At 40.0% G+C, this 27,088-nt stretch overlaps 1 protein-coding gene and 1 non-coding gene across 4 annotated transcripts in view; one reads left to right on the top strand and one right to left on the bottom strand.

Moving 5' to 3' along the window:
• Positions 1-27,088, top strand: part of ANO6 (anoctamin 6) — a 234,919-nt gene that overhangs the window by 127,769 nt on the left and 80,062 nt on the right. For all 3 annotated transcript variants that reach the window (XM_002687355.6, XM_005206409.5, XM_059886920.1), the window contains one exon: positions 13,499-13,627. In XM_002687355.6, coding sequence (XP_002687401.2) covers positions 13,499-13,627 — 129 coding nt within the window. The remainder of the gene's footprint in view (positions 1-13,498; positions 13,628-27,088) is intronic.
• TRNAR-ACG (transfer RNA arginine (anticodon ACG)) lies at positions 25,056-25,129 on the bottom strand. The gene has a single exon. It is a non-coding gene; the product is annotated as a tRNA-Arg (tRNA).

The following is a 27,088-nucleotide window of genomic DNA, read 5'->3' as shown; positions in this document are numbered from 1 at the left end:
CATGTTCATCAGTGGAGGAACTGTTTAGATGGTATTGCAGCTATTAAACATGATGGTGTAGAGCTTTATATCAAGCTAAAAAAATGGTTGTGATGGGTGTTTTTAGAACAGTGTGCATAGCATGGTATTCTCTTAGTGAATGTGCATGTGTGTGAGAGAGAGATCCAAAATATTGACAAGCGTGGCTCCTCTTTGGGAGATGGGATTACATATGACTTTTATTCCTTTATACTTCTCTATATCTTCAGAATTTTTTTGTTACTGAGTATATATTACTTTTATCATCAGGAAAAAAAGAAAGGTATTTTTTCCTAGGAGAAAAGCAAACCGAGCTCCTGCTAAATGCGAAGACGCAGCAGAGAACTCAGGGTGAACAAGAACTGGCCACCGGCCTTCAGAAGTTGATGGTGTGTTTGAGTGGAGAAGGAGACAGTGTAGTTTGTACAAATGTCATTCTGGGTCACTCCTGAGTCGAGTTTCCCCTGATTGTCATGGAGTTACTAACAAGGGATGTTCTTGGACTCTAACAGAGTTGTAGTTGTCACAGAGACCTCCTCCTTGAATGAGTAACTTTTCCACTGCATTTCTTTCCCCTCACACGTTCATGAAAAGGGAAGTCAAAGTGTTAGTCGCTCAGTGAAGTCCGACTTGATTTGCAACTCACAGACTGTTTGCCTGCCAGGCTCCTCTGTTCATGAAATTCTCCAGGCAAGAATATTGGAAGAGGTAGGCATTCCCTTCCATAGGGGCTCTTCCCAACCCAGGAATTAAACCCGGGTCTCCTGCCTTGCAGGCACATTTTTCTACCGTCTGAGTCACTAGGGAAGCCCACACATTCTTGAATGTCTCATCAGAAACATGTTGACTAATCCCCATAACATGCCATTGACTTGACTGACTTCCCTTTGGCTCCCTTGTACATCCGTGTGTTTACTTATCCTTACTCCTGGTAGTGAAAGTGGAAGTAAGCCCTGGGACTAACGTGTTACTCCCGTCCCTGCTTCTCACAATACTAATCTTCCACCTTCCACATTCAGCCCTCCACACCTGCAGTTCTTGGCGTTTTTCTTTGTACTTTGCATTTTCTCACTGTCAAGTATTCTTTCGGGCCAAGGAGGTGGCCTGAATAAAAGGAATAAGAATTAATCCAGTCTCTGCTATCCTTTGCACTAATTTTGCACAATTGTTTAAAGAAAAAAAAAATGTTCCACTAATTCTTATGCCTTGAATCTGCCTGGACTCTGCTACAGTTAGGGAAAACACCAGAATATATTGATACCTCATTTATAACTACATGGCATATAAATAAATTTTCACTATGTTCTAGATTTCATGGGATCTAAATATTTACATAAAGGCTTTTGCTTCTAAATTTTTGTTTCCCTATAACTTGCTATGGGCAGAGATCCAAGGTTTACTGAAAAACAGAAAATCCTGTATTTTCATTTTAGTTTTCTGCTATGATTAAAGTTTGTTTTTGTCTTTTGTGTTCTTCTTGGAATTAACTAACTACTTTGTTTTGCTAGTCTTAAGGACTATAGAGAGCCACATGTGTTTTCCATATTCACGTATCACTTGCTCTTTAATTACATGTTTTGATATTGTTTACTTTTCATAATGTAATTCCTCAACTATCATTGTTAGACAATAAGGCTTTTTGTGTCCTACTTTCTGTAAAGGTTGAGACCATTAATCTCAATAAAGCTGGAATACTCTCTCATCTCATAGTAAACAACAACCCTGTCAGGGCAGGAATAGAGGGTATGGAAATTCTCTAGAATTTTTAATCTGATACAGTCAGATAATATCACTTGTTGTAAGGCAAGTTTCTAGCATCATTATACATAAACAAGAGTTTGAGCAAAGATAACAATCTGATTGCTTTGTATCCAGATGTTGGGCAAATCATTTAACATTTGCATTTTAAACTCTAGGAGTAGATGGCCTCTGTTGTAAAATAGGATTTCCAATTTGGGTTTTGCAGAGTTTATTTGCAGAAACGTTTTGTTTACTTATTTAGTGGCTCACATGGTGAAGAATCTGCCTGTAGTACAGGAGACCTGGGTTCAATCCCTGGGTCAGGGAGATTCCCTGGAGAAGGGAATGGTAACCCACTCCAGTATTCTTGCCTGGAGAATTCCATGGACGGAGGAGTCTGGTGGGCTACAGTTCATGGAGTCGCAAAGAGTGAGAAACAACTAACACTTTCACTTTTTTTATTTAAAGACACTTGAGAACTGTGAGGTTGGACACATGTTGAGGAGCAAGTCCTGGACTCACCAAGTGCTGATGCCAAGGGTTCCAGGAGGGTGCTTTGTGAGATCAGCTGCTTATCTCTAACTGGCATAAATGCCATGGAGCAGTGTCACCCAGGTAGCTGTCTCCCAAAGTTCTCTCCGTCCCCATCCCTTCTTTTTCCACCATGTAAGCATCATGTGGGAGAAGGCAATGGCACCCCACTCCAGTACTCTTGCCTGGAAAATCCCATGGATGGAGGAGCCTGGTAGGCTGCAGTCCATGGGGTCGCTAGGAGTCGGACATGACTGAGCGACTTCCCTTTCACTTTTCACTTTCATGCATTGGAGAAGGAAATGGCAACCCACTCCAGTGTTCTTGCCTGGAGAATCCCAGGGACGGGGGAGCCTGGTGGGCTGCCGTCTATGGGGTCGCACAGAGTCGGACACGACTGAAGCGACTTAGCAGTAGCAGCAGCAGGCATCATGTGACCCTTCGTGTACCCGAAGCATCCTGTTCAAGAAGTCCAATGCCTTATTGGATTCTGAGATTACTTAAGAGAAGTTTTCCTACCAAGGAATTTCAGTTGTTCCTTGGTATTCACAGGGGACGGCTTTGACCCCTGTGGATACCAAAATCTTTGGATGCTCAAGTCCCTTAGATATAATGGCATAGTATTTGCATATAGCATATACACATCCTCCCATGTCCTTTTATCATCTCTAGATTACTTATAATACCTAGTACAATGCAAAGGCCTTGTCAGTAGCTGTGGATACAATCTGCATAACATGTGAACAGTTGCTAGCACATGGCAAATTCAAGCTTTGCTTTTTGGAACTTTCTGGAATTTTCTTTTAATATTTTTTAACCTGAGTTTGGTTGAATCCACAGATTTTGGTAGAGTAATTTTGCTGGTTACATTTTTATCCTGTTTTGGTTAAGCATTTGGTTAAAGGGCCCAAAGGCTCTTCCATTGAAGGAAAGTGAGAGTAGTGAAAGTGTTAGTCACTCCGTTGGGTCAGACTCTTTGTGACCCCCATGGACTGTAGCCTGGCAGGCTCCTCTGTCCAGGGATTTCCCAGGCAAGAATACTGTAGTTGGTTGCCATTCCCTTCTCCAGGGGATCTTCCCGTCCTGGGAATTAAACCTGGGTCTCCTGCACTGCAGGCAGATTCTTTACTGTCTGAACCACTAGGAGATGCCCTGCAAATAAAAGGAGGAAAGAAGCCAGCTGAGAGCAGGGAGACCTGGAAAGAATCACGTGGGTACATCATACCTGACCTTTCTTATCCCTTCTTTCCTACATTGCTTTGCCAGGACCTTATTTCTTAGCTCACCCCTTGCTCAGAACAAGCATGTCTTTTCTTCTTCTCAAGCGTAAAATATGATTGCTAACAGCCTAAGACAGAGGTGATCAGGTCATTCTTCTGCAGTGGTTGGCTGGTTGGTTTTTGTTTATTTTGATATAATGACAAATAAACATGGCTAGTCTTTTTAACCATTGCAGTCTTTACAGCTTTGGGTCAGATTGCTGCACATGAGTAAATGAATGCTATATTGGTGGCATCTAGTATCCTTGGGACCAGAGAAGGCAATGGCTATGAACAGATAAAGCATATTATAGACCCCAAACTGTAATCAGAAGTTTATTCATTATTTTTCCAGGACAAAAGAAGTAGCAACAACTAGAGACTTTTGACTTTTTTGACATTCAAGACATTTGCCTAAGACCCTTAGGGTAACAGTAAGTTACTCTGATGAACATAAGAATTAATAAGCTTCCTGGTGGAGAAGCAACAGTTAGAACCAGATATGATACAACGGACTGGTTCAAAATAGAGAAAGGAGTACGTCAAGGCTGTATATTGTTACCTTGCTTTATAAAAATTGTTACCTTGCTTATTTAACTTATATGCAGGGTACATCATGCAAAATGTGGGGCTGGATGAAGCACAAGCTGGAATCACGATCACAGGCAGAAATATCAATAACCTCAGATATGCAGATGACACCACCCTTATGGCAGAAAGTGAAGAAGAACTAAAGAGCCTCTCGATGAAAGTGAAAGAGGAGAGTGAAAAAGTTGGCTTAAAGCACAACACTCAAAACTTGAAGATCATGGCATCCAGTCCCATCATTTCATGGGAAATAGATGGGGAAACAGTGGAAACAGTGACATACTTTATTTTCTTGGACTCCAAAATCACTGCAGGTGGTGACTGCAGCCATGAAATTAAAAGACACTTGCTCCTTGGAAGAAAAGCTATCACCAACCAAGACAGCATATTCAAAAGCAGAGACATTACTTTGCCAACAAAGTCTGTCTAGTCAAGGCTATGGTTTTTCCAGTAGTAATGTTTGAATGTGAGAATTGGACCATAAAGATGTCTCAGTGCCAAAGAATTGATGCTTTTGAACTGTGGTGTTGGAGAAAATGCAAGTCCCTTGGACTGCAAGGAGATCAAACCAACCAATCCTAAAGGAATCAACTCTGAATATTCACTGAAAGGTCTGATGCTAAAGCTGAAACTCCAGTACTTTGGCCATCTGATGCGAAGAGCTGACTCATTAGAAAAGACCCTGATGCTGGGAAAGATTGAAGGTGGGAGGAGAAGGGGCTGACAGAGGATGAGATGGTCGGATGGCATCACTGACTTGATCACATGAGTTTGGGCAAGCTCCAGGAGTTGGTGATGGACAAAGAAGCTTGGCGTACTGCAGACCACAGGGTTGCAAAGAGTTGGACACGACTGAGCAACTGAACTGAACTGGCAGAGAAGTCAGTTCCCATATATAAGCTCTGATCTCTAAGATGATTTGACCTGATAAATTTTAAACCATCTGTTAAAGTGTTTTTAAACTGAAGCTGCTGAACTGGAAAGATTGTTTCAGGGGTTGGTTTTTTTTTTTTTTTTTGTCTTTCACCTTGATGGCATTTGAGTTGGTAGAGAAAAACTAAAGATCAAATTTTGAGTTGACCTCGAGAGTCAGGACTAGAATAATCCATTTCTGATTAATCAGTTGTTTAAGATGATCAGTATTTATCTGGGAAACTATTGAAACTTTACTTCAAAACTTTAGAAGAGGGTTGTTTTGGTTTTTAGTTTTCTGTCATTTTAATACCTGTTGGATGAGTCAGTCCTGTAGTGGAACTTATAACTTAAAACAATCCAGCCTTTTTTTTTTAAACAGCACAGATGTGTTCATAGGTCAGCCTCTTTGATGGGGGACAGTTTCCTTCTTTGTTAGGAATGCTTTCCAGCCCAGCGTTTTGTTCCTCCCTTCTTCCCAGTTGTTTTCTGCCAAGAGATGGGAAACCTGGATTTCACAGCAGTACAGAGTTGGCTCCTTTCCCCCAGCATTGCATTCTAATAATGCCATAGAGTCTGACCTAGTTATTTCACACAGGCAGCTTTTGCCAAGCCAGTGGGGTTTTCCTCCAACAAAGGGCCATGGTCTTCTATCACACAGGAGAGACATGCCGGCAGACCAGATTGTCTGGTAGCAGGCTGCCAACATATGTGCTGAGCGAGGGCCATGCAGGGAGGAATGCCGGGGGCCCCATGCAGACATCATTCTCTTTCCGTGTGTCATTCTTCACAACCTGACTTCAGTGAGCACCTGCGGATGCCACCAAGGAAAGGCAGCAGAACGTGGGCTCCAGAGCACGAGCTGCTCTTGTACACAGACATCTGTGATGATGACCAGGTTTTGGGGACTGTGTTCCACCCTACCTCACTTCCCCTTGGCCTCAGAGTTTTTCCTCTACGCACAGTTTTCCTCTAGTAACTGCCCAGGTTGTCACCAATAGTAACATCTTCAGTGAAAGAAAGAGAAATTGAAGAGAGGGGACTTAAGGACTCCATTGCTGAAATGCAAAAAGACAGGCCTTGGCATGTGGGTACAACTTTTTAAAAATATAGTTTTAATTTATGCTTTTAATTCAAGTATACTTGATTTACAGTGTTGTGTTAGTTTCAGGTGTACAGCACAGTGATTCCATGTTATACATCTGTCCTTTATCAAGCCCATCTTTGCATGAAATGTTCCTTTGGTATCTCTGATTTTCTTAAAGAGATCCCTAGTCTTTCCCATTCTGTTGTTTTCCTCTATTTCTTTGCATTGATCGCTGAAGAAGGCTTTCTTATCTCTTCTTGCTATTCTTTGGAACTCTGCATTCAGATGTTTATATGTTTCCTTTTCTCCTTTGCTTTTTGCTTCTCTTCTTTTCACAGCTATTTGTAAGGCCTCCCTGGACAGCGATTTTGCTTTTTTGCATTTCTTTTCTCTGGGAATGGTCTTGATCTCTGTCTCCTGTATAATGTCACGAACCTCATTCCATAGTTCATCAGGCACTCTATCCATCAGATCTAGGCCCTTAAATCTATTTCTCACTTCCACTGTATGATCATAAGGGATTTGATTTAGGTCATACCTGAATGGTCTAGTGGTTTTCCCTACTTTCTTCAACTGCAGTCTGAATTTGGCAATAAGGAGTTCATGGTCTGAGCCACAGTCAGCTCCTGGTCTTGTTTTTGCTGATTATATAGAGCTTCTCCATCTTTGGCTGCAAAGAATATAATCAATCTGATTTCGGTGTTGACCATCTGGTAATGTCCATGTATAGAGTCTTCTCTTGTGTTGTTGGAAGAGGGTATTTGTTATGACCAGTGCATTTTCTTGGCAAAACTCTATTAGTCTTTGCCCTGCTTCATTCCGTATTCCAAGGCCAAATTTGCCTGTTACTCCAGGTGTTTCTTGACTTCCTACTTTTGCATTCCAGTCCCCTATAATAAAAAGGATATCTTTTTTGGGTGTTAGTTCTAAAAGGTCTTGTAGGTCTTCATAGAACCATTCAACTTCAGCTTCTTCAGCGTTACTGGTTGGGGCATAGACTTGGATTACTGTGATATTGAATGGTTTGCCTTGGAAACAAACAGAGATCCTTCTGTCATTTTTGAGATTGCATCCAAGTACTGCATTTCGGACTCTTTTGTTTGCCATGATTGCCACTCCATTTCTTCTGAGGGATTCCTGCCTGCAGTAGTAGATATAATGGTCATCTGAGTTAAATTCACCCATTCCAGTCCATTTCAGTTTGCTGATTCCTAGAATGTCGACATTCACTCTTGCCATCTCTTGTTTGACCACTTCCAATTTGCCTTGATTCATGGACCTGACGTTCCAGGTTCCTATGCAATATTGCTCTTTATAGCATCGGACCTTGCTTCTATCACCAGTCACATCCACAGCTGGGTATTCTTTTTGCTTTGGCTCCATTCTTTCTGGAGTTATTTCTCCACTGATCTCCAGTAGCATATGGGGCACCTACTGACTTGGAGAGTTTCTCTTTCAGTATCCTATCATTTTGCCTTTTCATACTGTTCATGGGGTTCTCAAGGCAAGAATACTGAAGTGGTTTGCCATTCCCTTCTCCAGTGGACCACATTCTGTCAAATCTCTCCACCATGACCCGCCCATCTTGGGTTGCCCCACGGGCATGGCTTAGTTTCATTGAGTTAGACAAGGCTGTGGTCCTAGTGTGATTAGATTGACTAGTTTTCTGTGAGTATGGTTTCAGTGTGTTTGCCTTCTGCTGCCCTCTTGCAACACCTACTGTCTTACTTGGGTTTCTCTTACCTTGGGCGTCGGGTATCTCTTCACGGCTGCTCCAGCAAAGCGCAGCCATTGCTCCTTACCTTGGACAAGGCGTATCTCCTCACCACCGCCCTTCCTGACCTTCAATGTGGGATAGCTCCTCTAGGCCCTCCTGTGCCCGCGTAGCCACGGCTCCTTGGACATGGGGTTGTGCTCCTGGCCGCCGCCCTTGGCCTCGGGCTTAGGGGCGTGGGGTAGCTCCTCCCGCCCGTCGCCCCTGGCCTCGGGCTTGGGCCATGGGGTATCTCCTCCCGGCCCCCACCCCTGACCTGGGAAGCGGGGTAACTCCTCTCGTCGCTGCCCCTGGCCTCGGGCATGGGGGCGTGATACCAAAGGAACATTTCATGCAAAGATGGGCTCGATAAAGGACAGAAATGGTATGGACCTAACAGAAGCAGAAGATATTAAGAAGAGATGGCAAGAATACACAGAAGAACTGTACAAAAAAGATCTTCACCACCCAGATAATCACGATGGTGTGATCACTGACCTAGAGCCAGACATCCTGGAATGTGAAGTCAAGTGGGCCTTAGAAAGCATCACTATGAACAAAGCTAGTGGAGGTGATGGAATTCCAGTTGAGCTATTCCAAATCCTGAAAGATGATGCTGTGAAAGTGCTGCACTCAATATGCCAGCAAATTTGGAAAACAGCAGTGGCCACTGCCGGGGACCAGCCCTGGCTGATCCAGGGTATTCGAAGCGGGGACGGCCTCGGCGACCTATTTATTTAAATATTTATCAAAGATATAAAGAGTAATAGGATGAGGATAGCTCAGTAGGAAAATTCAGTGGAGAAAAGAGGCTGAGTAGCTTGGTTTACGCGGGAGGCCAATAAAATTTCAAGACAAGAAGTTTGCACCACTTACGTAGGCCGCAGGCATCCTTCCGTTCTCCCGAAGGAGAGGAGACACTGAGGCCTCCCCGGTTGGATCTTAGAAGCCCAGGCATAATTAGCAAGCATGGCGGGTTCCATGCTCCAGATGGAGACTCAGCCAGAATTTGAGAGAGAGCGCAACATGGGGAGACCAAGTTTCAGTGAACAAGGCCCGCACTTTATTTTCCAAAGTAGTTTTTATACCTTAAGTTGTGCATAGAGGATAATGGGGGAAGGGGTGGAGTCATGCAAGGACAGCAGTTCCTGGTCCTAATCGAAGCCAGGCTTTCAGACTTGTCATATGCAAAAGTTCAGGTGAATTACATCATCTTCTGGCCAGGAGGCCTGTTAACATTTTAAGAAACTTATCTTTCTCTTAAGGTGATTATTCCAAAGTCAGGCACCAGCCTCCAAAACAGCACTGGACAAAGCTGCATTCCTATAGGGCAAAGGTGAGATGGGCTCAATCAAGAAAAGAATTAAGGGTCCAAGGTTACAAACATTAAGGCTACTACTTACATTTCTATACACCCACATATCAATCAATACACTGCCAAGGACACAGTAGGTAAGGAGTATGGAGACTTAGCAGCAAACATTGGCCCAATAAGTGAAAAAACCCTTCACCAATACAATTTCTAATCAATCTTTTAACTACTCAAAGGAATCTGTGTTTAGACAGTTTAGAACATCTCCTGCCTCTCACAGTTGGGAGGCTCTGAACAATCACATGTGGCCGAAAAAACCTATTCAGGCAGGTTAGAGGATTTCCAAAGGAGTTTGTAGGTTAAACACTGTCACGCCCGGGAATTATTAACTGGAGCTGTAAGCTAACTCTTTTTTCAGAGAGAGGTAGTGGGGGACAGCCCCCCGTAAAGTCAGAGGTGTAGGTGAAAGCACAAAGCAGAAAGTAGGCAGACTCTGGTTTTGGGGGTAGATGTTCGAGAATTTCCAGGGGGACTCCTGAGGCTCGATCCCGCCTTTGCGTATGCCAAGCCTCCTTCCTCATGACCTTTTGTCATGGGCAGAGTTCCTCATGCTGGCTCCCAGCGGTGATAGAATTCCAGTTGAGCTATTCCAGATTCTGAAAGATGATGCTGTGGAAAGTGCTGCACTCAATATGCAATATGCACTCAATATGCAATATGCACTCAATATACAATATGCCGGCTCCCGGCAGGCCACAGGACTGGAAAAGGTCAGTTTTCATTCCAATCCCAAAGAAAGGCAATGCCAAAGAATGCTCAAACTACCACACAGTTGCAATCATCTCACACGCTAGTAAAGTAATGCTCAAAATTCTCCAAGCCAGGCTTCAGCAATATGTGAACCGTGAACTTCCTGATGTTCAAGCTGATTTTAGAAAAGGCAGAGGAACCAGAGATCAAATTGCCAACCTCTGCTGGATCATAGAAAAAGCAAGAGAGTTCCAGAAAAACATCTATTTCTGCTTTATTGACTATGCCAAAGCCTTTGACTGTGTGGATCACAAGAAACTGTGGAAAATTCTTCAAGAGATGGGAATGCCAGACCACCTGACCTGCCTCTTGAGAAATCTGTATGCAGGTCAGGAAGCAACAGTTAGAACTGGACATGGAACAACAGACTGGTTCCAAATAGGAAAAGGAGTTCGTCAAGGCTGTATATTGTCACCCTGTTTATTTAACTTGTATGCAGAGTACATCATGAGAAACGCTGGACTAGAAGAAACACAAGCTGGAATCAAGATTGCCGGGAGAAATATCAATAACCTCAGATATGCAGATGACACCACCCTTATGGCAGAAAGTGAAGAGGAACTCAAAAGCCTCTTGATGAAAGTGAAAGTGGAGAGTGAAAAAGTTGGCTTAAAGCTCAACATTCAGAAAACAAAGATCATGGCATCCAGTCCCATCACTTCATGGGAAATAGATGGGGAAACAGTGGAAACAGTGTCAGACTTTATTTTTCTGGGCTCCAAAATCACTACAAATGGTGACTGCAGCCATGAAATTAAAAGACGCTTACTCCTTGGAAGGAAAGTTATGACCAACCTAAATAGCATATTCAAAAGCAGAGACATTACTTTGCCAACAAAGGTTCGTCTAGTCAAGGCTATGGTTTTTCCTGTGGTCATGTATGGATGTGAGAGTTGGACTGTGAAGAAGGCTGAACGCTGAAGAATTGATGCTTTTGAACTGTGGTGTTGGAGAAGACTCTTGAGAGTCCCTTGGACTGCAAGGAGATCCAACCAGTCCATTCTGAAGGAGATCAACCCTGGGATTTCTTTGGAAGGAATGATGCTAAAGCTGAAACTCCAGTACTTTGGCCACCTCATGCGAAGAGTTGACTCATTGGAAAAATCTCTGATGCTGGGAGGGATTGGGGGCAGAAGGAGAAGGGGATGACAGAGGATGAGATGGCTGGATGGCATCACTGACTCGATGGACATGAGTCTGAGTGAACTCCGGGAGTTGGTGATGGACAGGGAGGCCTGGCGTGCTGCAATTCATGGAGTCGCAAAGAGTCGGACATGACTGAGTGATGTGATCTGATCTGATAAATATATATATATATATATATATATATATTCTTTTCAGATTCTTTCCCCTATAGGTTATTACAAAACATTGAGTATAGTTCCCTGTACTCTATAGTAGCTCCTTGTTGGTTATCTGTGTTAAATATAGTAGTGTATATATGTCAATCCCAAACTCCTAATTTATTCCCCCACCCTTTCCCCTCTGGTGACCATAATCTTGTTTTTTGTGTCTTGTATAACTTTAAGTACTCTCAAAGTTTACCAATGTTAAAGAGCTGAAATTGCAAATAAAAGACTTGAGTAGTGGCCTCAGCCTTGGACACTGATGTGTCTGTTTCCGTGGTCCCTCAGTGCCCCGGCTGGGCAAGGCCTCAGGACAGGTCACACTGTTCACAGTGAAGGTCCCTGGTCAAATGCAACCTCGGTGAAGGGCTGCAAGTTAGCTTACATTGCCAGAGTGCATTCTGCAGGTGAAATATCTTGCTGAATGAAAGGAACTTCAAATAACTGTTAACAATCTTCAGATGCTCTGTGGCAGGAAAGAAGAAAGGAAAGACAAGTATCAGGTGGTATTTGTTGTTGTTGTTTAGTTGCTAAGTTGTGTCCGACTCTTTGCAACCCTGTGGAGCCCGCCAGGCTTCTCTGTCCATAGGATTTTCCAGGCAAGAATAGTGGAGTGGGTTTCCATTTCTTTCCCCAGGGGATCTTCTCGACCCAGGACTCAAACCCATGTCTCTTGCTTGGCAGGTGGATTCCATACCACTGAGCCACTTGGGGCTTCCCCATCAAATTGTATACATTTGGCAAAAAACCACATCGTATCAAAAGCGTGACAAAAAGGAGAAAGTGGTTGTGGTAAAATAAGGTGATTTATGTACTAAATGATGCTGAGTGCAGAGAATTAATCACACTTAGTAATTAAGTGGTTTCAGCAAATGACTGCAAAGTCCTACATTCCCATGAATTTTTAATGGAATAAACTTGAAAAATTAAAAAGTATTACTTAGTTAAAACGTATTTCAATACTAAAGCAAAATTCACATAAGCATCTTGACCAGCTATGTGAGAAACACAAACTCAAGTTTTTCCTTAGAGCAAATAAAACAATACTATCCAAATCCATATGGTAAGAGATTGTTTTAAGCTGTATTAGGTCTGTTCTGGCATTATGACTTTGTTTTTATGCCATAAGGCTTTTAAGCTCTAAATTAAAGGCTCATTTATTTGTTCTTGTTTCTGGGATTTTTGTTTTTTGCTAGGAGTGAGTGGGTATTTTGTGTGGATTTGGAGACAAATACCAACAACTGCTGTGTATTTTGTGTGTATCAAAGCAGTTTTTCGCTTTTGTTTAAGGTTATAAAATGATACTTTTTATAAAGTGATGTGGTTCAGAGAGAAGTCATGAAAATTGATGAAAAGGTTAGATAATATGACATAGGTAGGATGCAGTCATTCACTCGGTTGTGTCCAATTCTTTGGTACCCCCTGGACTGTAGCCCGCAAGGCTTCTGTCTGTGAAATTCTCCAGGCAAGGATGCTGGAGTGGGGAGTCATTCCTTTCTCCAGGGGATCTTCCCAACTTAGGGATCAAACCTGAGTCTCCCACATTGCAGGCAGATTCTTTACCATTCTTACCATTCTTTACCATCACCAGGGAAGCCCTGAGATTTTCATAAACAGTGCTATGCCTTAGATATTTTTTCTCTTGTTAAAAGAACTTTAATCCTTCAGATAGGTGTCTCTGGTTACTGTGTTTATTTCCAAACTTGAAACTCCTTTTCTTGTTCTTGTGGGAATAATTCTGGGATAATCCAGAATGCTGATATTTCCCCATATATTTTAGAATAATGCTGCTGCTGCTGCTAAGTCGCTTCAGTCGTGTCCGACTCTGTGTGACCCCAGAGACAGCAGCCCACCAGGCTCCTCCGTCCCTGGGATTCTCCAGACAAGAACACTGGAGTGGGTTGCCATTTCCTTCTCCAAGAATAATGCTAACCTGCTCAATTCAAGGACTTTCTTTCAGCAAAAACAGACCATGCTTGCAAAGATCATGTTGGTCATGCCCTCTTGGTCAAGTGACTAGTAAAGGATGTATTTCATTTTCTGTAAACATTCTGATGTACCTACTAAAGCTACAAAATAAGCACTTATGAACTGACACTTTTCAAGAAACTATATTAAAATTTATTTTTCTTTTCCACACAGGAAGAATTTAATGGAAAACCTGACTCCCTCTATTTCAATGATGGTCAGCGAAGAATTGACTTTGTTCTAGTGTATGAAGATGAAAGTAGAAAAGAGACCAATAAAAAGGGTTCAAATGAAAAACAAAGAGTAAGTTTATTTTCCTATTTTTTTATTTTTATTCTTTATAATATTGTAAAATGAAAAAAATAAACTGTTGTTTTTGTGGAAGCAATGAAGTGAAACTGGTGTTTGAGATATCAAGTCAGGCATACCTTTATATTTTCTCTATTCATCATTCCCTCAAGGCATGGTAACAAAAAACATTAAAAAAAAATTTTTTTTTTTTGAGTTTTAAACAGAAACTTCCTCAGGCTCTTAAGCTGAAGGCAGATTTTCTTCCAAGGAATTGCCCTTTCTATCTGTAAAAGAGATTTACACTAAAAGCACACTTGGCTATTTGCAACTAGATATGAAAGGAAGCTAATAATAAATAACGACAACAGGGATAATACCAACCATCCAGTGTCAGGGTATGCTAACTCATGGATGGTCTGTGTATTTTGCATGCATGTGCTCATTTAATTCTCAGAATAACCTTGTTGTGGTGGTGGTGGTTCAGTCTCTCAGTCGTGTCTGACTCTTTGAGACCCCGTGGACTGCAGCACGCCAGGCTTCCCTGTCCTCCACTGTCTTCCAGAGTTTGCTCAAACTCATGTCCATTGAGTTGGTGATGCCATCCCAACCATCTCATCTTCTGCAGCCCTCTTCTCCTTTTGCCTTCAGTCTTTCCCAACATCAGGGTCTTTTCCAGAACAACCTATAAGGTGCCTTTTATTTTCATACCATTCTGGATAACAAAATCGGCCCTTAGAGAGATTAAACGATTGCCCAAGTTCATGGACTCTAATGTAAGAACTGGTGGAGCTACAATTCATACTCTTGTCTTGAATCGCGAACCCGTGCTCTTGACGTCTCCCACTTTCTTCCCTTCCTTTCCCTTTCATTCATTGCCAGTCAGGCTTTACTTTTCCTTTGCATCAGGCTCTTTCAGGTAAGGCGGCCATCTTTATCTCAAGATATTAAGCCATTTAACCTGCTAAATATATAACAACTTCCTGGAACTTCTTTACCAAACTGTATCAGACTAAAACAAGACAAAAAAGAAAATATACAAGTGTGACTTTTACCCACTTTGAAAATCACTTCTTCATTCTGGTTTTGTTTTTTCTCACATTTGTGCTGTTACAAATACGCAACTATTCATCTGTCCCTCTCTGGGCTTTCTCTCTAAAATATGTCATCCTCAAATCTATTGATTTCTGTCTAATTTTTCAAACCAAGAATGAAACCTACTTAAAATGAAGGAAACAGTCCTTTTTATTTTTTTGTTTTGTTTGTTTTGGAAAGGGTAATTTTGGAGGCTTGTATTTGCATAGTGTCACAGAATGAGCCCAGCTTTTGGAACCTGATATTCAGATTCTGATTCTGCTACTGTAATGTTTGGAGTAATTCTAGTTGAGGCAACACCAGCCTAGAATTACAGTGGCTTAATAAAATAAAAGTTTACTTATGGCTCAAGTCAGTCATGGCATCCCTGTTTGGCACAGTGTCTTGGAGGTATGGGCAGGGCTTTGTTGCTTGCAGTCATTCAGGAACCCAGCCTAACACAAAGGCTTTGCCATATTCAGCAGGTCGTTTCTGAGATCACTCTGGGCATCAATAAATGGTAGGTAGAGTAAGGGAGAGGATGAAGAACGCACTCATGCTTCTTTACCTGTCTGGGTTGGAACTGACCTCATCAGTTGGGTTCACATTCTTTTGGTCAGAACTCTGGAAGGTGGAAAGTATAGTTTCTGGCTGGACAGACATTTCTCAGTAGGAATTCCATGCTATGGACGGGGAACATTAACTTTTGGTCATCAGCGGCTTGTCTTTGCCACAGATTCCAGCTAACTGTGTTGAGTTGGATGAATTTTCTCATCAGCCTCATATTTTATTATTATTTGGAGATGCCTTTTATTTTTACATTTTAACATCTCTGAAATCAGGGTACATCTTTAAAAAAGTGTATCATAATTTCATTGGATGAATTTTTATTGGCACATAAAGTATTGGCTCACCATACAACTAGAGGCATCTTAAATTCTGGAAAATAGGAATCTCAATACCTAGTCCAGATAATTATGTTTAGGATTGAATAAAATAGTATACAGAAATTTTTGTAGTATACAGAATTTGTAGTATACAGAATAGTATACAGAAATTTAGGTAGTATACAGCTACATAAATTTTCAGCACATGTTAGAATTAGATGTTAATTTTTGTACCTTCTCTTTTATTTGGGGTATACACTGGTATGAAAAGGCATCACTCTCTGATTATTATATAATTTTGTTACTAAACTAGCTTAGAGTATTTTATCATTTTCCTGTGAACACTAAGATATCTTCTGTGCAGTCAGGGTCACTGTCATCAAATATTTATTAGGCATCCATATGCTGATGGAACTGAATTGAGCACTATATAAAGTAAGTTAAACAAACCTAATCCATTACAGTATAGAGGAAACAGTTTTAGTTTTATATAAGGGCTCTGTCCCATGGTAAAGGAGCCTAGAGCTGGTTACATTATTAACAAGGTCTGCATTTGAGTTATACAGAAACAAAGGTGCTGAAGTAACTTTCATAAATCAAGAGAAAAAAAAACCATCATTAATTTTGGTATCTAAACTCATGGATTGATGTACCATGATGTTGGTATTTATTTATAAGCTATGCTTTTAAGTGTTTTGAGACTATTTATACATGTTACTTAATTTAGATTCTACTAGAATTTGAAGCTCAGCTTTGGAATCACATTTTTATTAATTGGAAAATCATTTGCAAGTTCCATCATACTCTCTATCAGGCCGTATTCAGAATTTAGGACAATGCCAAGGAAAGGCAATTTCAAAATTCTCTTTTCTTTGAGAGGAAAAAAAAATTATGTCTAAATCATATTGATTTCCTAAAACAGCCCCAAGGTTGACTTTGCAGGGGCTGATCTAAAAAGTATTGTTAAATTCTTGTTAGAGGTAGAGAAAGATAAAACTGATGGTGCTGTGAGCATCAGAAACATACAGGAGTAAAAGTCTCCATCTGCATATGAGCAAAGAGAAATTATTTTTCTAGCCAGACCTCCAAATATCATATAACTTTGTCCACTTGTATTAGTGAAAATACCTCAGAATCTCACACCTCCCTTTGGAAAAGCATAAACCGTCTATATTACAGATGGGGTCGATCATAAGTTGTTCCAAGAATAAGTGTTTGTTTAGGCCGTACTGCTGTCCATGGCGTGGAGTCAGTTCGAATGTCTTTTACTGGAAGTAACAGGGAAACCAAACTCAAAATGTTTTAAGTGCTAAAAGGAAATAATTCTCTCATTTAAGAAATAGTGTGGAGATAGGAGCATTTCTGAGTTAGATAATTTATTGGCTTAATGGGGTCATCAGGACTCGAGCTTCATTATATCCTTCCACCCTGCCATCCTCAAATGTTGGCTGTTCTTAAACTGTCTTCACTTCGTTTCATGATGTTTGTTGTGTTTCCAGACACCAGTGGCAGTAAGAAGGAACGCCCTTTCTTTCGGCCCGCTTTTAGAAAGGGGAAGAAATCTCCCCTAGAATGGCAGACTTCCTTTCACTGTTGATTGTCTCTCACAGGCCTATTCCTAAACCAACCACTGGCAAGATGAATGAAACTACCATCATTAGCACAGACTAATCAAGACTAGTCTTTCATTTCCTAAATCATCTGATCACTTAGTATCTGAAAAACTGTCAGCTTTTCTTGGTAATGAAGAAGGGGAAGATGACTGTTGAATAGGCAGCCAGCAATGCCTGGCACATCTCATGATTAAAATATATCTAAATAAGTTTGCTCCATACTGTGAAGAGCAAAAGTGTTTTAAATGAAATATGTTTCCATATGTTTCTCCAACTCTTCCTGCTCAGTTTTGTTCGTCATTCTTCTTTCTCCCATTTCCCTTATCTAGAATTGTTAATGGATGACATAACTGATCTGTTCTGAATTTCATTTTGTCTGACACTTGGCCTCCCTTCTAAACAGATGTGTTTATGACCAAGTAATGATATAATGCAGATGATGATAAAGAGAATAGAAAAGTCTAGATAGCACAAGAACAGTATAAGTCATCCTGAATGTAATGCTTTTTTATCAGCAGAATCCATCCCTAAAAGTTGATAGAAAAAATATTTCCTTGAAGTTGATGAAAAGTTATGGAAGTATAAGTTTATCTTGTATATCAGGCCTTAAGAATTTGTTAGTGGATCTGGCCAGTAGAGAGTACAGAGTAAGAAATTTTCCAAAAAATAAGTGTTTAAGTTACACCCAAACCTTCAAATAATGTGGAAGAACTGACTAATTGTTTATAGATCCCTTGAGCTTTTAAAACTGTTATCCGTTGTTTTATACGAGTTATCATGAGGCTGGAACGGTTTACATAGAAGCTAGATGAAATCCCTTTGGAAATGGTTAAAAGTTCAACTGAAAATTCTAATAAAGTGAACACAGTGCACTATTCCATGTATTAAGATTTTACATACTTTAGTAAAGTTTTATAATAATGTCTGAGGATCTTATACATTTTTATTAACTATTATATTACATTTTTGTTGCTGTTATCAGACACATTTAATTTTTTTATTTTTTTGCTTGTGATTTAGTATTTTGTGTTAAGAAAGAAGTCTATTGATTTTTTTTATAAGATCTAGTTACATTGAGAAACTTTTTAGTTCCAGTAGTTTCTGATGCTTGTTTTAAGTTTATTCAAAGGAAGACCATGTTGTCTCCAACTGACAGCTTCACTGTACCTTTCTTTATACTCCATTTGTTATCTTGTCCAAGTGATATGGCTAAGACCTCTTGAATAAAACCTGCAGCACATACTAGTCACTCATATTGTTCCTGAGTTTGGTGCAAGTGTTCTAAAATTTCATCATTAAATATACATTTGCTATAAATTTTTGGTAGTTTTCTTTTACAAAGTTAGGAGTTCTCTTCTAGTTGATATTGCTATGAGCTTTTATAATTGGGTTTTTAAATTTATCAAATGTGCTTTCTTTGCATCATTGCTTTATCAGTAAGTCTTAGTGCATAAAGTATATGATTCTTTGTAGCTCATAAGATGATAGCTAACAGTATAGAATATTCAAACATCATTCATTATTGGCTTTAATATGCAATGTATCATTTTTATAGTCACTAGCTTTCTACTTATGTTAATACTATGTTATAACATAGTTTATTTATAATTCATTAAAAAATACTTGAGGTCACATACAGAATATAACATAAATAAAAGTAATTAGATGAGGATATCAAAGCTATGGTTTTTCCAGTGGACCATAAAGAAAGTTGAGTACCAAAGAATTGATGCTTTTGAACTGTGATATTGGAGAAGACTCTTTAGAGTCCCTTGGACTGCAAGGAGATCCAACCAGTCAATCCTAAAGGAAATCAGTCCTAAATATTCATTGGAAGGACTGATGCTGAAGCTTAAACTCCCAATACTTTGGCCACCTGATGCAAAGAACAGACTCATTTGAAAAGACCCTGATGTTGGGTAAGATTAAAGGCAGGAGGAGAAGGGAACAAGAGAGGATGAGATGGCTGGATAACATCACTGACTCGATGGACGTGAGTTTGAGTAAACTCCGGGAGTTGGTGATGGACAGGGAAGCCTGGCGTGCTGCAGTCCATGGGGTTACAAAAAGTCGGACACAACTGGGTGACTGAACTGAACTAATCATGGTAACAAAAATGTAAAAGCCAGAAAAATAAAATGAAGCTATGTATCAAAGTAATAAGCAAAATGACTTATTATTAACCATAAAGTCCTATTCAGAAATTAGAGTTCAGCTGCAAATTTGCCTCTTGAGTTTCCTAGTAGCCAAAGAAAATAGAGGATGTTATCAACACCATGGTTTAAAGTTTCAGCACAATAAAAACCAAACTGGTTGTTCAAAAGAAATATAATCTTTCTGGTCTAATATCCCCCAGAAAGAAATTTATCCCATGGAGTCTCCTAAAGGAGAAGGTGTGATTGAGTCAACTTAACATCGACTTGTATTCTCCAAATTGAAGAAATAAAGGGATGGCAGAAGGGGATTATGAAGAATCAGAATAGTATAAAAAATTTCCTAAAAATGACATTTTTGCCACAAATAGTCCATGAAAAATATTATGCTGGGTTAAATGCTGGTGACAACTCCTGTTGGGTGGTTTCACCTCCTCAGATAACTTTTGGTAGATGTTCTGTCTTTTGTTTTTGGATATGAAATCAGGTTTGGCTTTAACTCCTTAATATTTTAAACTAAAGCAGGAAGTTCTTTATATTTGTATCTCCTTCCTTTACACTCCACTTGCTTGAACTAAGATTGTAGGTTAAAAGGAATAAATTAAATTAGAATCAGCAGTTTCAAATTACAACTACAAGATGTGTTGCTGGTATAAGCATATTTGGTTTTATTTTTGTGTACTCAGCACAGGAGAAGTGAATCCAAATCTTGCTTCGTATTTCCAAAATGGGATGTGTCCTTGGGTCTAATCCTTAAAAACAGACAAATGCAGAGGACAGTGAAATTCTGAAAAGTAAAATCTGTTTATTCTACTTCATCTCAGAAAGAGGTGGAGAAGAGAAAAATCCTTTTCCAGATTAGTCCTTCTGAGTTAGTTCTGAATGAAACAGCTGTCATTTGCCCTAGACAAACAGGTACTTGTGCCTCATTTTCTGTAAAAGGGTAAAGAGCTGGGCAACATCAACTATACCAAATTCTCAAACAGAACAGGCATGAAGAAAATAAATAATCATAAAAGAAGTGCTTGCTTATGTGCACAGAAAAGATATGCTCTAAGAAAATAGTATTTCCTAAACAACTTAGGGTTGCTGGGAGGGAAGGGATAGTTAGGGACTTTGGGAAGGCCACATACACACTGCTGTGTTAAAATGGATGACCAGCGAGGACCTATTGTATAGCACATGGAACTCTGTTCATCGTTACATGCCAGCCTGGATGGGATGGGGTTTGGGAGAGAATGGATACATGTATATGTATGGCTGAGTTCCTTCACTGTTCACCCAAAACTACCACAACATTGTTAATGGGCTAAACCTCAATGCACAATAAAAAGTTTAAAGTTTGGGGGAAAAAAGAAAATAGTATTTCTTAAATTTGCCTGATGATAAGAATAGTCTGCTTTGCATGTTAAAACTAGATTATCCAGGCCTGTCCTGTATGTACTGAGCCAACATGTAGAGAAGAGAGGCCCTAGAATCTGCATTGTAACTAGGGCGCTTCAGGCTGTTCATAGAAGCAGGTAGAAAACACTGCCCTGAAGTGTTTACAGTAGTTATCCTAGCTGCTGCTGCTGCTAAGTCGCTTCAGTCGTGTCCGACTCTGTGCGACCCCATAGACGGCAGCCCACCAGGCTCCCCCGTCCCCGGGATTCTCCAGGCAAGAACACTGGAGTGGGTTGCCATTGCCTTCTCCAATGCATGAAAGTGAAAAGTGAAAGTGAAGTCACTTAGTCGTATCCAACCCTCAGCGATCCCATGGACTGCAGCCTTCCAGGCTCCTCTGTCCATGGGATTTTCCAGGCAAGAGTACTGGAGTGGGGTGCCATCGCCTTCTCCGAGTTATCCTAGCAGTGGATTGATAACAGGTGATTTTTTTTTTTTCCTTCTTGGAAAATTTCTAAGTTACCATTTATTTATTTTCATAATTACACCAAAAATGCTAATTTAAAAAGAAAAGTTGGAAATAAGCTTCAGCTACATATTCACTTCCTTTCTATGCTTGTCATTTAGGACGCTTGTCTGTTTTCTGTCTCCTTATGAACATATGTCACCTACATCAGTCCACTAACATTCAATGTTTTATCAACAACACGTGAATTTAAGTCCCAATTAAATAATGTATTCCTGCTTACCAGACCTTACCAAGTAAGAAGCACTTTGAGTAATTAGAAAGAAATATTTTTGCACAAATTAAGTCCCTTTGGTTTACTTCTTACCCAACTCCATAGGCGTAACAAAGATTGGCAAGTTGAGAAGTACAGTGACAGCAGCGTCAGTATTTTGTCTGACAAAGCTGGAAGAATATTTGAAATAAATCTATTTCATTAATCTCAACTGATTTATGCTGATATATTATCATCAGAGTGTATTTAGCAATCTTCTTAGACATTGCAACCCCTGCTTTTTATGCAATAAAGCAGAGCAACATAAAGGAAATGGTAGAAATTGGTGTTTAAAATCAGTATTATTACTGTATAATTCACAAGCAAGTCCTTCCCAACAATGACTTTATTAAGCCAAATGAGATGTGCAATCTCAGGTGCTTAGGGGACAGAAAGCTGCCTTAATTATGCCAGTCTGTCCTTTGTGATTTTGATTGCTTTATTCTTTATTTCTCTGACAGCTTTATTAACCTCCCATAAGAGGTATGAATAAAATTTCAGTTTCTGGGGTGGGATAAGTGCTCTTGTCCTTCTCTACTTTGAACCCCAAGTACCATTCTCCACTGACAGTAGCAGAATCATGTGCCTCTTTTTGTGATGTCCGTAGATCCTCAGTGATTATAGTCTCTTTGGCTTTGCTAGAAGTAGGTTGAAAAGAAAGAGAGAGATCCAGGTTACAGTGCCAGAGAATTTACTCTCCTAGAGACAGAGGAACTTACAACATAATCTCGCATATGACTGGGCTTTTTTCAGAGCCAGTCAGTCTGGTTTAATCATTTTGTGCTGCCGAATACACACCATAGACTATAAACATAGGTTTAGATTCTTACCTGTAAGGTTTCCAATAAGGTACATAGATAATTTTTAGTTAAAAACCGTGTGGCCTCAGATACTCATTTATTCAGCAAATATTTATTAAGAAATGAGTATGTCATTCAATATGCAATATTAATTTTCTTTCATTTTTAACATGGAAGACAGCTCTACCCTAATTTTTTTTAAATGTCAGGAACACGGTTACTTATCCAAGTATAAATTCTACACTGCAGTAAAGCTGATGATCTCATATTAAATAGATTTAAGCAATCTTTTCTTAAGTAAGCAGTCTTTTCCTGATGTATTCCTGTTTGACAAATATAGCACATATGCTAATTTACTTTAGCAACCTGACAAACCAAGAAAACTGGTTTGATCAATTTTTTAAATATTCCACTAGTTCTTTGTGAACTGCCATGCCAAAGGGAAATAACAAGAACTGTCTTATTAAAGTAACACCAAGGTGATATATTAACATGTTTAAGCAAATAAAAATGCCCTTTCCTTGGTTCAACTATTTAAGTATTTATAGTTAGTAATAAAACAGAGGGCATTATAAACCAACTCCAAGATCTGCCAGTTATCAAGAGATATCAGGTAAATATCTTACAAGGTCTTTGTAAAGAACCAAATAAGAACTAAAATTGCATACGCTATAGTATAACTTTTTCTCAGTGGCAGTACAGCAATATCTATTAAAGAAGTTTAAGTTGTATGCACTTTTCAACAATTCTGCATCTAGGACTTTATTCTGAGGAGGATACACAAAACTTATTCTACAAGAATTTTCGTAATTATGAAAAATTAGAAACAACTAAAACATTCAACAATTTGTGAATAAATAGTTTGTTTTGTATATGTATTCACTTATAGTTTAGATTCCTCGTATAAATGGTATTATGTAGCAGTTGTCTTTGACTTATTTCACTACGCCTAATAATCTCTGGGTCTATCCATGTTGTTGCAAATGGAAATATGTCATTCTTTTTACAGCTGAGTAGCATTCCACTGTGTGTGTGTGTGTGTGTGTGTGTGTGTGTGTGTGTGTGTGTGTGTACCTGAGCTCACAAGTGTGTGTGTATCACATCTTCTTAAGACAATCACTGGATTGTGTCCACATCTTGGCTCTTGTATATAGTACTGCTATGAACATTGGGGTGCATGTATCTTTTCAAATTAGAGTTTTTGTTCTTTCCAGTATATACCCAGGAGTGGAATTGTTGGATAACATGGTAATTGTAGTTTAGTTTTTTGAGGAAACTCCATACTGGCTTCACCAGTGGCTGTACCAGTTTACATTCCAATCATCAGTGTACAGGAATTTCCTTTTCTCCACATTCTTGACAGCATTTGTTATTTGTTGACTTTTTAATATTAGTCACTCTTACAGCTGTGAGGCAATATATCATTGTGTTTTTTAAAAATATTTTTATTTATTTATTTGGCTGTGCCAGCTCTTAGTTATGGCATGTGGGATCTTCAGTCTTTGTTGTGGCATGCAGGATCTTTAGTCGTGGCATGCAGCCTCTTAGTTGTGGCATGTGGGATCGAGTTCCCCGACCAGGGATTGAACCTGAGCTCCCTCCATTGGGAATGTGGAGCCTTAGATTGAACATGGAGCCCCCTCCATTGGGAACGTGGAACTGAACCACCAGGGAGACCTTCTCCTTATGGTTTTGATTTGCATTTGTTTAATAATTAATGGTGTTGAGCATCTTTTCATGTGCCTGTTAGTCATCTGTATGTCTTCTTTTTTGCAAAAATGTCTGCCCATTTTAAAATCAGCATTTCTTTTTAATATATTGAGTTATGTGAGCTGTTTACATATTTTGGTTATTAGCCCCTTTTTGGCCTCATAATTTGCAAATCTCTCTTCTCATTTTCTTTTCATTGTCTTTTCCTTTCATTGATGGTGTCCTTTGCTGTTCAGAAATGTTTAAGTTGGATTAGGTCCTATTTGTTTATTTTTGCTTTTATTTCTTTTTCCTTGGGAGACTTAGCTAAGAAAATATTGCTATAATTTATGTCTGAGAATGTTTTGCTTGTATTTTCTTCTAGGAGTTTTATGATGTCATATCTTATACTTAGGGCTTTAAATTAGTCTTTAAACCATTTTAAGTTTTTATTTTTGTATATGGTATGAAGGAATGTTCTGATTTCATTGTTTTGCATGTAGCTGTCCAGCTTCTCCAGCACCACTTATTGAAGACACTCTCTTCTCCATTGTATATTTCTGCCTCCTTTATCATAAATTAATTGACCATAAACGAGTGGGTTTATTTCTGGGCTGTCTATTCTGTTCCATTGATCTGTGTGTCTGTTTCTGAGCCAATACCTTGCTTTTTTTTTTTTTTGATTAGTTTAATTTTGTAGTATAGTTTGAAGTCTAGAAGGGTTATACCTCCAGTCTTGTTCTTTTCTCCCAGGATTGCTTTGGCGACTCTGGGTCATTTGTGCTTCCATATAAATTTCAGAATTATTTGTTCTGTGAAAAATGTCATGGGTATTTTGATAGAGAGTGCATTCAATCTGTCATACTACTTTAAGTAGTATGACCATTTTAACAGTATTAATTCTTTCTTCAGAGAATGAAAAGGATATATGAAAGTGAAGTCACTAAGTTGTGTTTGACTTTTTGTGACCCCATGGACTGTAGCCTACCAGGCTTCTCCGTCCATTCATGAGATTTTCCAGGCAAAAGTACTGGAGTGGGTTGCCATTTCCTTCTCCAGGGGGATCTTCCTGACCCAGGGATCGAACCTGGGTCTCCCGCATCGTAGGCAGACACTTTTACCAACTGAGCCACCAGGGAAGTCCAGAAGGATATATACATCCATTATATATCAAAGAAGGTAACCTGAGGACTGGGACAATATAGTGTATAGAGTCAAGAGGAGAGTGAGCTAAATGACTCAGATTTAAGATCCAGTTCCTGGAGTTCTGGTAAAATAATGTCATTGGTATCCTGTGGGAGGGATTAAGCTGTCACTGGGTGTACACTGTGGAAGCTAAATGATTAGGGTTGCTTGTTTTTGTTATGGTGTTTGACATTAGATAAAAGAGGTGAGCCTCTGAGGCTTACAAGGTAGAGAGGACTTTTTTTTTTTTTTTTTTAAGGAATAAAGGAGGCTGAGCATATTTGAAGACAGAGAAAGGAAATAACAATGGTTAACATGTCTTATTATGGGCTTATTATGTGTCAGGCCTTATGCTGAGGACTTTATACTTATGAAGCTATTTCTTACACCACCTTTGAGATGAAGCCACTGATACTTGCAGAGTTTATTTGCCCAACGTCACAGAGCTAGCAAATGGCAGGACCAGGATTTAAATTTTGACTCGGAATCTAACCATGTCTAGTTTGCACCATGCCGCTTGTCACGGTCATGGCTGATGCAGCGGATACAGCCAAGGCAGGAGTAGTTTGTGTTTGGTATGCGTGATGATGCAACTGCCCTCTCGTGGGGCTAGTTCTTTGCAGGTTCTCTGAACTGGCCCCCTTTTGTCATCTGGTAATTTAGACTCCCAGGGGATCAAGAGATGTCTTCCTGCTCTGGGTACCCTGGAGCTATTTGGTGCTAGCACGTTCCAGAATTAAACTCTATCTCTCTTTCTCCATTATGTCCTGTAATGCCCCTAAGTAAAAGTTCTTGGAGCGCTGTGGGGGAAGGGGAGCTCAGGAAAGAGGCGCCTGGTTGCTACACTACATTCCTCAGTCAATTCCCACAAAACCGGTAGCCATCCATGCACCATCCACTCATTCCTTCTTTCATCAGACATCTGTTGCTTGTTTCTTCCACTTTAGGCCCATTCTAAGTGCTAAGGATATCAAGATTAAAAGACAGACATCCCTAGGGACAGGAATGATAGCCCTTTAAAGAGCAGCCAGGCCTGAGGGAGGATTTTATATTCTTTAAGAAAAGAAACATTTAAGGTGTTTGTTTGCTGAATAAAAGCAATGAAGATAAAGGACTGAAAAGAGAAGGTATTGCCGAAGCAAACTCAGGAAAAACAGGAAAAAGGTGTGATCTCCTGATACCCAGGAGAAAGATGGTGTCCTCCTAAGAGAGGCGGCATGCACAGGACTTTTTGTGAGTGGCTGCATTTGTCTGAGGAAGGAGACCACAGCGCTTGAAGCGTCCTGAAGTGAAGTGTCGAATGCAAGGAGCACCTTCAAACTTTTGGAGCCACTCCCCAGTGGAGGAGGGGGGCCAGGAAGGGGACAGTTGTGCATCACGGTATGCTTTTGGTGGGAACTGTGGAATTTTATGAGTTAACACAGGTATATGGTTTCTTACTACCATCACTTCATTGTTCACACACCCATTAAGCCACCCAAGAAGCTGCCCTTTTAACTGATTCTCCTAGCCTTCTAGAAACTGTGTTGCTAGAGAAGATGCTTGAGAACCCCTTGGACTGCAAGGAGATCAAGCCAGTCAATCCTAAAGGAAATCAGTCCTGAATATTCATTGGAAGGACTGATGCTGAAGCTCTAGTACTTTAGCTGCCTGATGGGAAGAGCTGACTCACTGGAAAAGTTGGGAAAGATTGAGGGCAGGAGGAGAAGGGATGACAGAGGATGAGGTGGTTGGATGGCATCATTGACTCAATGGACATGAGTCAGAGCAAACTCTGGGAAATTGTGAGGAACAGGGAAGCCTGGAGTGCTGCCGTCCATGGGGTTGCAAAGAGTCGGACACGGCTGAGTGACTGAACAACAACCACCTAGTCATCTAACTAGAAGGACATTTGTTCATGTGAGCTAAAAGCC

The sequence above is a fragment of the Bos taurus genome, chromosome 5 (genome assembly GCF_002263795.3).
Source record: "Bos taurus isolate L1 Dominette 01449 registration number 42190680 breed Hereford chromosome 5, ARS-UCD2.0, whole genome shotgun sequence".
Taxonomy (NCBI): domain Eukaryota; kingdom Metazoa; phylum Chordata; class Mammalia; order Artiodactyla; family Bovidae; genus Bos; species Bos taurus.
The sequence above is the reverse complement of the archived record's forward strand: the minus strand, read 5'-3'. Positions and strand labels throughout refer to the sequence as shown.